The sequence below is a fragment of the Bison bison genome, unplaced genomic scaffold (genome assembly GCF_000754665.1).
Source record: "Bison bison bison isolate TAMUID 2011002044 unplaced genomic scaffold, Bison_UMD1.0 scf7180017864471, whole genome shotgun sequence".
Lineage (NCBI taxonomy): Eukaryota > Metazoa > Chordata > Mammalia > Artiodactyla > Bovidae > Bison > Bison bison.
The window spans coordinates 1,697,675-1,711,387 of record NW_011495032.1 but is presented as its reverse complement, the minus strand read 5'-3'; the positions used below and the strand labels follow the sequence as shown (position 1 = coordinate 1,711,387).

Genomic DNA, 13,713 nt, shown 5'->3' with positions numbered 1-13,713 from the left:
GCCATTATTTACCAGAAGACCCAGTTGACTACCTGATGACAGGTGGACTACATGGAAACTCTTCCATGAAGAAGGGGTAGCACTGCTCTTACAGAGATAGACACATGGTCTAGGTATGGTTGTGCATTTGCTGCCTTTAGTCCTATCAGTTCCGCTCTTCATGGGTTTACAGAATAACTTATCCATTGCCACAATAACTCACACCATGCCACCTCCAAACAGTAACTATTTATAGCAAAAAGAGGGGCAATGGGCTCAAATGGGATTCACTGATTTCATCATGTCCCTCATTAGCTGTACATACCTGGCTTGACAGAAGAGTAAAACAGCCAGCCCTATCTCAATTTTGACACTATTTGTTTGACAATATTCCTGAAATTGGGATGTTATCCTACAGATATTAGTGTCCTACTTAATGTCCACTTGAGTACACCCACAGCAGAGGAGGCTCTGTGTTCCTCCTGAATTACTAGGAAGCATAGGTCTAGGTTAAGGGGTAAAAGTGTAATGTTCTCTTTCACTATCACACCAGTAATCCATTGGGCACATTCTGTTTCTTATTTTCATGATAATACGCTTGGTGGGTTTAGAAATCCTCATGCCCAAAGGAGGATTGCCTCAACAAGGAACAAAGCCATAATTCTGTTCCTCTGAATTGAAAACTGAAATTTCTCTCTGACCACTCTGGGCTCAGTATGACTGGGGGCAAAAAAACTGACAGAAAAAATAGTCACTGTGCTGGGTCCAAGGATTAATCTCATTGCCAGAAAGATAATGTGCCTTTACTATAAAAAAAAAAAAAAAAGGACAAGGAAGAATCTATTTGGAATTTAGCAGATTCACAAGTATTCTCTGGTATAATTCCATCTAATTTTCCAATTCTACATTTCCATACTGCAATTTCCATTTTAATGGAAAACTAAAATGGTTGCAACCTAATTAAGAGGAGGAAGCAAAGGAATAAGATTCATCAGGAATAAAATCTTGATTTGATGCACCAGGTAAATAGCCTGTCTATTCTAAATGCTGGCAGAAGATAAAGGGGAAAAAGAATAAATAGTTGAAAGTGTTTTGATTACCAATTAAAGTCTTATGATAAGTTTTTTTTTTCTTAATAGGGGCATTTACCCCCAAATCTTCTATGAAGAACACAAGTATTTGTCTGTAGCTATCAATTTCATACAGGAATATTACTGGACTAATATTACTCTACAATGAAACAGTACCAGATGGGACTTTGTATGCTCTTATTTTGACACCACAACCTTTTCACTGGAAAAGAATATTCCCATGGTGTCTAGTCTAAGTATGGCCAATATGAAACCAGGCAAATCAAATAAAGAGAAAAGAAGTTAGTACATGGCATTTATTCCTTTGGTTCCCACCCATGAAGTCATGTAGGTCTGGCTCTGTTCCTCAACCAAAGCTTACTGCTTCTAGAACTCTGAAAATCACACATTTCCCTCCTTCTAGGTCCTAGTAACAGCTACCACACCTCTTCAGATTTTAATGGCTGAATTATTACTAGTCCCAGGTTGGATATTCCTTGTCATTTTTAAATGGCTCCTTCACAGATAAACCTGAATACTATTTTGATAGTGACTTTTTATTTTTTCCAGTAGTGATCCTGACACTGATTTACTTAAGTAACTTAAAATTCAGATGAGGAGACATGAGTCATCCACATAACACACTGAAGAAAAAACATGCTAAATGACAATTGAGTGTTTAACCTTAAGTCTTATGAGACTTGTAGGTACAGAGAGATAGTGTGTTGCCCAAAATCAACACTCAGGGTTTCTAAGAAACAGGTACTGTCCTGGGTGCTGAAGTACGTATGATGCTGCTGCTGCTGCTGCTGTTGCTGCTGCTGCTAAGTTGCTTCAGTCGTGTCGGACTCTGTGCGACCCCATGGACTGCAGCCCACCAGGCTCCTGGTCCCTGGGATTCTCCAGGCAAGAATGAAGTATGTATACACAAGTACTTTCCAAGAAAAGAAGGTCTCCAATTTGAGGGCATTATTCAAGAGAAACTAGACACTATCTTATTTATTTTAGAGTGACTTACGCCTAAAGTTTCTCCTCACAAAAATGCCAAAATAGCAAAGTAGTACAAAGAGTTATGTGACTTCCTTCAGGTATAAAAATAAAGCTAACCAAATAGAAAGGAGATAAATGAAAAAATCTTTAATATGAATTTGTTTAAAAGTCCTCTTGGACAAGGCAGTTCTTTAATTGCAACTCAGAGGGACTTTTACTCATGGATTTAAACTTCCTGTAATTATATCATACTATTTACAAACAATGAATTTTACAAATCGCATCCCATTCCGTTTCATTGTCTCTATTATACTGATTTAGAAAATCTCACTGCAGAGCAGATGGAGTTTTCAACACATGTTGTTTTATATCACAAACACTTAAAAATATAGCCTAAACACAAAGCATTCACTGAAAACTAACTCATATATGATCATAGGGTTCAGATTAACATTTCTGAAAAGTAAGCTGATTTTATCCATTTGAGTTTATACATTTACATAGGATTTCCTGAGGATGTTACTGACCTGTGATTTGTGGTTGAGTTTTCCCCTGACTGTTTGTATCTTACTGTCAACTTTTTGAAAGTATTGTCTATGTTCAAAAGCTCTTGCTTCCCATTTACACTTCCATCCACTGAGATCTTGCTTATGGCACCACCAATTGGCTGATTTTGCTCTTATCAAATTCTGATAGCAAATCCAACAGCAACTTTGGAATCCTTAGCTGTTTTGACCTTGGATTTAGCATCATTGTTTACCATATCTTCCTCTGGCTTCCGTGGCTGCATCTCTAATTAATTTTCCTTTTATCTGTCACAGTTCAGTTTTACTGGGATTTAGTAAAAACTCAGTAACTATTTTTTGAATCAATTAATGGGTAAATGTGATTCCCTGTGTCTATGAAAAGGTACAAGTGAAATGAATATAGGCATTTCACATTGTTCTTACCAAATAACAAAAAATTAACAATCCTAGTTTGTTTGCAAGGATATTGTTTATCTTGAAATTTTTTTTAGTCTCATTTCTTTATTTTTGTCATTCTTAGAGTTCAGTGCAAATACTCTTTCTTCTATAAAACCCCTGTATATTCCCCCAACCCATCAGAATTAACTCTACTTATGCATATATTTAATATGATGACATATAGTTCTATTAGAAGACACTTGCTTCTTGGAAGGAAAGCTATGATATACCTAGACAACATATTAAAAAGCAAAGACATCACTTTGCCGACAAAGGTCTGTATAGTCAAAGCTATAATCTTTCCAGCAGTCATGTATGTATGTGAGAGTTGGACCATAAAGAAGGCTGAGAGCCAAAGAATTGATGTTTTCAAATTGTGGTGCTGGAGAAGACTCTTGAGAGTGCCTTGCACAGCAAGGAGATCAAACCAGTCAGTCCTTAAGGAAATCAACCTTGAATATCCATTGAAAGGACTGATGCTGAAGCTGAAGCTCCAATACTTTGGCCACCTAATACAAAGACCTGACTCATTGGAAAAGACCCTGATGCTGGGAAAGACTGAAGGCAAAAGAAGAGGGAGGGAGAGGATGAGGTGGTTGGATAGCATCACTGATTTAATAGATACAAACTTGGGCAAACTCTGGGATATAGTGAGGGACAGGGAGACCTGCTGTGCTGCAGTCCATGGGGTCACAAAGAGTTGGATGCGACTTTGTGACTGAACAACAATAGTCCTATTTCTATTTTACCATGCTCCAGATGGTTCATTATATAATAGCTGTTTACAGTCTTTCACTTCACTAAGTTGGAAATATCCAAAACATAGGGGCTCATATTCCTCATGATATTGCTCTCAGATAATGCCTGGCAGATATCTGTGCTCAATAACTGTTGAATTGAATTTCAAAGAAGGATTACTTTAAAATATGAGATTCTAAAATATATTTGTAAATCATGTAGGCATATTAGTTCCATTATTCTATACATTCAAATAATAGAACTTAAGTCATTTTTTGTTTCTATTTAACAGATTCAATACTTCATAGAAACTTTCAAATTTGTAAACTTAGCAACTGTGAACTCTACCTTTTTAAACAAAACATTGATCTGATATTTTATTTTGTTAAATATGTCAATTCATATGAATAAGATTTGAGGTGCGTTGTGTAAATTATATTTAAAATGTTTCATTTTTAGCACAAAGTTCTATTTTTCTTCTGAACTTCACCAACTTTTTAAAACACATTATATTTTATTTGCTTTTACTTTCCTTAGGAATTGAATAATACTAGACATGGAAACAATTGCACTTTTAAAAGACTTTTAAAGACTACTTTAGTGACAGTGGTTGGAAGCAATAGCTACACTCACACATTGGCCTGGCCCTAAAAAATTAAGTCCTAAAAAATTAATGCACTTAAAATTTGCCTTAAAACATTTTATTATCTTTAATGTGATTCTTCCAAACTTTTTTTTCCTGTAATTATAGAAGGTACATTTCAATTAAAAAAAAAAGTAAGTGGAAATGGTACATGTTACTTCCTGGGTTTCCCCCACACACTAATTCATATTGTAGTTGATTTCTGGAAAGTAATAAAAAAGAAATTTCCACACTAGAGTAAGACACACATACTATTAAAATCATGCATGCTCAGTTGCCAGTTGTGTCTGACTGTTTGCAACCCCATGGACTATAGCCCACCAGGCTCCTCTGTCCATGGGATTCTCCAGGCAAGAATACTAGAGTGGGTTGCCATTTCCTCCTCCAGGAGATCTTCTCAACCCAGGGATCAAACCAGTGTCTTCTGCACTGCAGGCAGATTCTTTACCACTGAGTCACCTGGGAAGCTCCCATTAAAGGTCACATGCATTCCTAACAGAAAGTACTATATTTTCACGAGCATATTGAAGGGAAAAGAGAGGGTCTGGATTCTGGGAGCTGATGGCACATTGGACAAGTAAAATAATAGTTTAATTCAATTGCTCAGTCGTGTCTGACTGAGTAATAGTAAGTTATATTATATTATTATTATTATATTATTAAGGTCCATGTGGGACTCTTGAAGCATAGATTGAGGATGGCAGGCAAAATGTTGAGGGAAAACTCAATGACATCTGAATTGCCTAGATCCCTCTGCCAGACCTTAATACAGATTCCCTTGGTAGGGTCCCTTCTCTTGGAAATGAAGCAAGAGTTGAGGTAAGTCCATGGACAGTAGAGTTCAGAGTCTGGTTGATGAAACAGACCAGAGAAATCTAACACCTTGTGTCCATAATGCATATCATCCTTTGGAGAACACTGAAAGGCCTTCCACTGTAACAGAAAGAGTAGCCCAGGATGAAGAACTGGCTTTGAAGACACACATTCAAGCCCCAGCTCTGCCCTCATGAAGCTGAGGTCATGCCCAAGAAACCTATCCTCCTTGAGTCTTGGTTTCTTCAGTAAATAATACACTAGGATTGTAAGAATTAACTCACACAGCATATCTGAAATTTCCTAGTATATGTAGAATATATGACCAAAGGTGTAACTTTAATTTGAATAGCAAAAACCATAATTTTCCCATTTTCCTGTTTTTTGGAAAGTGTCCGACCTACTGTGTAGTCTTGAAAGTTTTTGTTACCCATTGGTCCTGCCTTTACCCAACACATTTTTCAGTTTCAGCCCCAATATATAGGTTTCTATTCTCTAATTAAGAAAGTAGCTCTATTTCTCAAATAATGGTCTTTGATTTATCTCCTTACAATTTCCTCAAATATGTAATTCCATAAACTTCATGAAGCTTTCCCTAAAAGACAGAGGCCTGAATCATCTTGATCAATGGTCAATTCAGTACACTGTACATTAAGTTTACTCCCAGTTAATTCAAAATTTCTTCTGTGTAAAGGATCCTACTTTGTCACCCAGTGAGCATACCAGCACACTGAGAAGCACCAGTGTTCCCGATAAATTATTCCTCTTCTGCTGAGTCAGTGTTCCTTCTGAACGTCTGCTCACTGTGTCTGCTACCACCATATTTACTAGTGATCCAACCAGAAGTCGAAGAATCATTCCTGACTTCTTCAACTCATTGCATCCTTTTAAACATTAAGATCTACCTATTTGACTGCCTTATCAATTTTAGAATCTTCTTTCCTTTTTACTGCTTTAACCCTAGTCCTATTGCTCATTCTCTTTTGATAGAACATAGGAAAAGACTTCTGGTTGTTCAATGGTTCTTTTTGCTATTCAATTCCGCCTTACACGGTAGCTAAAATGATCTATTTATGAGGAAGATCTAATCTTGGCACTTCATTGCTTGAAAAGCTGTATAAGTTTCCCCATTTAATAGTGGAAAAATAATTGAAGTCCCAGATTATTTTTAAGGTTACTGCCTCTTGGTTCTTGGTGACTTCCTTTTTCTCAAATTTTATGCCTCAATAATACCATGCATAAGATCTATTTAACCTGAACAATATGTATGTGTATTAATATATATAAATATATATATATATGTCTCAAACAGGGAATCATGTAAATCATAACCAGTCAAAATATGAGCAATACAAAGATATGAAAGCATGAAGGCAATTTTGAAAGGAAATGAGGAGAAGAAATAGTGTTCTAAGTATTGCTCCAGAATGAACACATTTTTCTTATAGATTATATAAAAATATGTCATTTGTATGATTTTGAAGCTAAATCTATTCAACTCACCTTCATATAACCAGTCAGCAATTCCATTAAAAATAATTCCTTCTTTTCCAGAAGATGTCAGTCGCAATGAACTACTCTTTATATCAGGTTGATAGTAGATATTATTTTCAAAAATGTAAATCTGTATCAGGAAACATGCAAATAAACCAAAAATATTAGGAAACATTTTTTTACACTTTCATATTGCAGAATATTAGCTGAATAACTAAGTATTTCATTACTTATTTCCTTTTAATTTGTTTTTATTTAATGCATATTTTTCATTGCTTTCAGTTACTAATGGCTGTTTCTTTCCCTATCATATCAATACCCAGTTATGATTTAGAAATTACATGGTACTAGGTATTGAAGCTTCTAAATCCACATTTTCAACAACAATGTTTCATCTACTTAATAATCTTTTTCTCATAGTACAAAGTTGATTTAGGTTTGAGGTAATATTTTGCATACACTAATATGTATATATACTAATCACACAGTAGTGTCTGATTCTTTGTGATCTCAAGGACTGTAACCCACGAGGCTCCTCTGTCCAAGAGTACTGGAGTGGGTTTTCATTTCCTTCTCCAAGGATCTTCCCTACCCAGGGATAGAAGCTGGGTCTCCTGCATTGCAGGCAGATTCTTTACCAACTGAGCTACTAGGGAAGCTACTATTTTGCATACTTAAGAGATTAATCCTGGAGAAGGAAATGGCCACCCACTCCAGTACTCTTGCCTGGAGAATTCCAGGGACAGAGGAGCCTGGTAGGCTACATGGGTTCGCAAAGAGTCGGATATGACTGAGTGACTTTCACTTTTTCAAGAGATGGATAACCATACTAGATACAATTTTGGTAACAGCAAACTTCAAGAAAAACTACAAGTTGGGGTCTTTTATCAAAAAAAAAAATTGGTGATTTTTTTAATCATGATAAATGAAATAATATTTAGAAAATCTCTCTCATTCTATCCAGTTCAACTCACAGATCTATTGATGAAAAGAAACAATGACAAGATTCCTTCAAATTGTAAAGTGGAACACATCTCCTTATGCTCCAAACTTCCCTGGTAATTCCTTCTTAAATAGGGCAGCAGTAATAATAACCTTGTGCTTGAGGATTCAGGAAGGAATTTTAATATGAAAACATTACAGATTCTTCCAAAACTTTGAAAGTCTTTCAATAATATCAACATCATCATTAACAACAACAGCAATCCCAACAAAGGAACATCAGTGGAAATTTAACAATATCTATCCACACTTAAATGTATGTCTTTACTAGAGATAATTCAGGATAAAATTACCTATAATTCAGTTTAAAATATTTTTAGTGCAAAACATTTCAAACTGTTGGCCTATGTGATGATATAACTATCACAGAACTATGTTTCATCCACATGTTTGGGGGAGTAGAATATTGTTCAGGGAAAGGTCAACTGCTATTTAGATTGACATTCTTCTAAGAAGGTGAAAGACGGCCTAGTCCCTGTGTGTTCCAGCATGCTGTAGGATCATTACGATTGTAGATAGGGCAAACAAAAGAACATCTGAAATAATTGTGTAGAGATCCTAGATTTTAATACTTGATGTGCACAATGATGAAGGCAATCTTAATAACCAGAATATTTTATTGATATTCTACTTTGATTCCGGTGAGCAAGCATTTAACAGTAAGTGTATTTAGTTAGGTGGCTCAGACTAAATCCACCACTACCTGTTGTTTATACTACAGGTGAGTATGCCAAGATAAGAATAAGAATTGTTGCCAGTGAGGGGGGGCGGGGAGGATGGAAGGAATAGATGTTTAAACATGTGTTTTATAATCAGGCAGCCTAAATTTAAAATCCAGATAAGTTTAATAATTTGCTTAAGCTTTCAAAATTTCAATCCTCTCTTTTATAAGATGTGGATGTCTCACACCTACTTTAGAGAGTTGATGTGAAGAAGAAACGAGATGAATGTAGAACATATAACACATGTAGCCATTACTAGAAGCAAGGCTGACTTTATCCAAGATAATTTGGTTCAACACCTTACACTTTTGCAGGCATTGCAGATTCTAAATCAAATTAAAACCTTTAGGGCTATGCTTCAGCTGATGAATAAATTAACACAAATTTTGACTGTTAGGATAATTATATTATGTTGACTATGTATTACGAATAGTTATAGCATTAGTGTTAGTACTATTAGGAGGAGAGCAAAAGAGTGATATCCACTGCTTTCACTTCATTTAGAAAGTTTTAAGTGATAAGAATATAAGAAATAAGCTTATTATTAAGGCATATGGGTCACACTTTGGCAAAAGTTTGAGAACTATATCTCAGGTAACTTAAAACTGGATGGAAGTTGTTTTTTATGACTTTAGCAACATCTCATTACTGAGAAATAACATTAACTTTATTATAGTCATCTAAAGGTTAACCTTTACATAAACACATACTACCTCCTTTGCCTTTCACAAACAGTATATGATATAGACACACAAAATCATTTTTAGGTGGAGGGAATCCTCTTTTTGTACCAGAATCTTCTATCAGTACTTGTAAGTAAATAGAAATTCACATTATCCACACCCAGACTATATAAGCACATGTGACTATTGTCAAAAGTAAGGGTGATTTAACCCAACATAATATTGCTCCAAATTCTCAGCTTTTTGAAGGCAACAAACTCTAAGTCAAAATAATTAATAAAAACTCCATGATTTCAGCAGATGTATAAATTATCCAAAACCATTGACCAGTAATTACATTTATATTTGAAGAACAGATTGGATGATATTCAAAATCCATATAAAATTGACATCTGCTTCAATGTAAAAGAACAGGCAATATGGAATTAGAATTTTAATACCATTTGCTAGAAGCTGCAATACCAAGGGATGTCCCTAATATCTTTTATCTGTGGAGAAAAATTAGTGGCTGGCTTTATGAAAATGTACTTTAATAATATTCTAAACCTTTTAAAATTACCAAAGTGTTTTCCTTGAATTATATTAGTTTCAAATAACAATCACAAACTCTCATCACTATCTTAGCAATATAAGAGCTGCAAATACTCCCAGGTACTACTTGGGCCCACTGATGAAACTAAACTGGATCCAAATGACAATAATCAAGGGGTGTGACTAGATTTAAACCACATTGAAAATATGACAAATACTAATGTCATTTATCCTAATACTATTGATTAAATTATCATATTTTTTATGCCTTTGATCAATTCTTTCAATAAGCCCCCTAAATAGCTGTTGTTCAGTCGCTCAGTTGTGTCTGACTCTGTGACCCCATGGACTGCAGCATGCCAGGATTCCCTGCCCTTCACCATCTCCAAGAGTTTGCTCAGACTTACGTCCGTTGAGTCAGTGATGTCTATTTGACCAGTTAACTTTTCAGTTAATAGAGCAAGCCAATTGTCCAGTTCTTCAAAATCTATGGTCTTAATACATTTACAAAATAATTCAAAATTGGTAAAGTCACCACAAAAGCAACAGGAATACAGTTGAAATGTTAGGTGTGGAATCATGACAAAATGAGAAGTATGCAATAAATGACCCAAGAAATTATTCTAATCAAAACATTAATTGATATTACTCATCACCAAGTGATTAAACACAATATGTGTCATTGTAGTGCAGGAGTCTTTAAGAGCTGATTTTCAATTTTCTACCTTCTCTTCCCCACTGCCACAACCCCAGTAATGCTTCAGTGATGGCTGCCCCAGATGCTAGGATTTCTGGATAAAGAAGTATGGAATAAATTCCTTCCCCTTCCCAGCCACATTGTGATGGACATATGGCAAGAAATGAACACCTAAAGTTCATTTAAAGTTAAAAATCATTAAGATTTTGAGTTTGAGAACAACTGCGATGTAAATTACCCTACTGTGGCTGATTTAATCCAAGACAATGCCTACTACAAACTTGTAAGAGCCGACTGTTACAAACTTTCAGTCAATTTAATTGAAAAAGAACATCAGAATAAAACAGAAATATAACTGAATGTTACACCTATTTTAGCTGAAATATTACTGAAAAGCTATCCCACCTTCACTGATTTTAATTATTTTTATGATAATTTTAAATGAGAAAACTAGATCATTCAAAAAATTCCCATGTGTTGTACTGGTTTAAGAGAATTTATAATTATAACCAAGTTGGGATATGATGGGGGTAGCCTTCTACTGTTGCTTGCTTTCTGGGAAAAATGTTGGAATTAATAAAATATCCTAGAGAACACATATATATGTTCCATATAAGTAAAATAAATTACTCAAGCTCTTAAAAGCCAATTTGTAATTTGTTGTTAGAAAGAACTCTAGGTAAGTATGCCTGAGTTATAAAAAAAAAAATAATGTGTAGTCCTTGTCTCCAAGGAGATTACAAATTTATGTGAGAGACAGGTAGGCAAACTTCTAAAACCCAAAGGAGGAAAAACACATATTATAGGGCTTAGCCATGAGCATCAGGAGTCAGTGTGGGGGAATTGGTTCATACAGACTTTTAAAGATTACTGAGTTTAAATTGTGTCATTAAGGACAAACAGTGATTCCATAGGATTGGGAAAGTGGAGAGGAAGAAACTCCAGGCTGAGGGAACAGAATGAGCTAAAGCCAAAACTGGACAACTATGGAAATGTTAAGGAGAACAGTTCTGTAAGATTCAAATATATTTCTATACACCTGTGGTTGCTCTAAAAGTTAAGATGGTGCCAAATCATAGAATAACTTGAATACTAGACCAAAGTTTAAACTCTCCTTTTTTGGTAATTGACAGCATTAAGTTGTTTATAAACAGTTGAGTGATTAGGAGGTTACTCAGGAAAATGCTGTGCTGTGTTTAGTTGCTCAATAGTCTTGACTCTTTGCAACCCCATGGACTGTACCCTTCCAGGCTTCTCTGTCCATGAGGATTCTCTAGGCAAGAATGCTGGAGTGGGTTGCCATGCCCTCCTCCAGGGGATCTTCCCAACATAGGAATCGAAACAGGGTCTCCTGCATGGCAGGCAAATTCTTTACCAGCTGAATTACCCTGGAAGCCCTACTTAGGAAAATAATTTTTGGCAATGAAAGAATGTAAAGGGGAAATGAGAGACTGTAAAGGGGAAATGGTAGATGATAATTCAAATATTCTGCTTAATAGGGATGATAACTGTCAAATGGATGACAAATGACATCATATGACAAATTGTCAACAGATAACTTCCTGCTTATGTCTAAGATGTTGGCAAATTCTAGTGCCAATATTTAGTATGTCTCACTTGCATCCTGTTATGTTTCATTTTCCAGAGTCAACTCTTGAATCTTTTAACACTAGTTTCATACCCTTCAAATTATAGGCAATTCTTATCTTTTGCCCTGACCTAAGAGAATGTGGAGAAGGAAATGGCAACCCATTCCAGTACTCTTGCCTGGAAAATCCCATGGACGGAGGAGCCTGGTGGGTTGCAGTCCATGGGGTCTCGAAGAGTCGGACATGACTGAGCAACTTCACTTTCACTTTTCACTTTCATGCATTGGAGAAGGAAATGGCAACCCGCTCCAGTGTTCTTGCCTGGAGAATCCCAGGGACGGAGGAGCCTGGTGGGCTGCCGTCTATGGGGTCCCACAGAGTTGGACACGACTGAAGCGACTTAGCAGCAGCAGCAGCAAGAGAATGTGAACATTCACCAAACCATATCCTTGGCTCCTTTTGGCTCCTGGCCTATTAACCATTCTCAAAATTGATTATACTTCCTGGTCCAATAGTAGCTCCAAAACTTGTGTGGAATCTTTGCTTTTTGCTTGGTCAAGAATAGATTTAATTTTTAAACATGCAAGTTTATCAGTTTCTTAAATAATTTATATTGGAGTAAATTAAATATGTGATATTAAAGTGAATTTAATGTAATACTATTTTGGAATTAAATGACACAAAAATATTTTGAGTGATATGAAGTCACTATTAGAGACAGATGTTATCATTTTTCAAAAAATAAAAAACTTTTGTCATAGAGACACTACTAAATCACATAATTATGTACATATCACTTTTTATCAGTTAGACAGCTTGAACCATACATATCTTTGAGCTATACCAAAGAAGTTAGATTTACAAAAGGCAGAGGTACGATAAATCAAATTGCCAACATCCGTTGAATCATCAAAAAAGCAAGAGAGTTCCAGAAAAAAATCTACTTCTGCTTTATTGACTACATCAAAGTCTTTGACTGTGTGGATAACAACAAACTGGAAAATTCTTCAAGAGATGGGAATACCAGGCCACCTGACCTGTCTCCTGAGAAATCTGTATGCAGGTCAAGAAGCAACCTGGACATAGAACAACAGACTGGTTCCAAAACGGGAAAGGAGTATGTCAAGGCTATATATTGTCACCATCCTTATTTAACTTATATGTAGCATATATCATGCGAAAGGCTGGGCTGGAGGAAGCACTAACTAGAATCAAGATTACTGGGAGAAATATCAATAACCTCATATACGCAGGTTACACTACCCTTATGGCAGAAAGTAAGGAAGAACTAAAGAGCCTTTTGATGAAAGTGAAAGAGGGGAGTGAAAAAGTTGGCTTAAAACTCAACATTCAGAAAACTAAGATCATGGCATCTGGTCCCATCACTTCATGGCAAATAGATGGGGAAACAGTGGAAACAGTATCCGACTTTATTTTTGGGGGCTCCAAAATCACTGCAGATAGTGACTGCAGCCATGAAATTAAAAGACACTTGGTCCTTGGAAGAAAAACTATGACCAATGTAGACAGCATATTTAAAAGCAGAGACATTACTTTGCCAACAAAGGTCCATCTAGTCAAAGCTATGATTTTTCCAGTAATCATGTATTGGTGTGAGAGTTGGACTATAAAGAAATCTAAGTGCAAAGAATTGATGCTTTTGAACTGTGGTGTTGGGGAAGACTCTTAGGAATCCCTTGGACTGCAGGAGATCAAACCTGTCCATCCTAAAGGAAATCAGTCCTGAATATTCATTGGAAGGACTGATGCTGAAGCTGAAATTCCAATACTTTGGCC

The 13,713-nt window shown here is 35.9% G+C and overlaps 1 protein-coding gene across 2 annotated transcripts in view; it reads right to left on the bottom strand.

Annotated features, from left to right (window-relative positions):
• The window catches only part of DPP10 (dipeptidyl-peptidase 10 (non-functional)), an 814,904-nt gene that overhangs the window by 128,647 nt on the left and 672,544 nt on the right, over nucleotides 1-13,713 (bottom strand). For both annotated transcript variants that reach the window (XM_010860773.1, XM_010860774.1), the window contains exon 8: nucleotides 6,702-6,822. In XM_010860773.1, coding sequence (XP_010859075.1) covers nucleotides 6,702-6,822 — 121 coding nt within the window. The remainder of the gene's footprint in view (nucleotides 1-6,701; nucleotides 6,823-13,713) is intronic.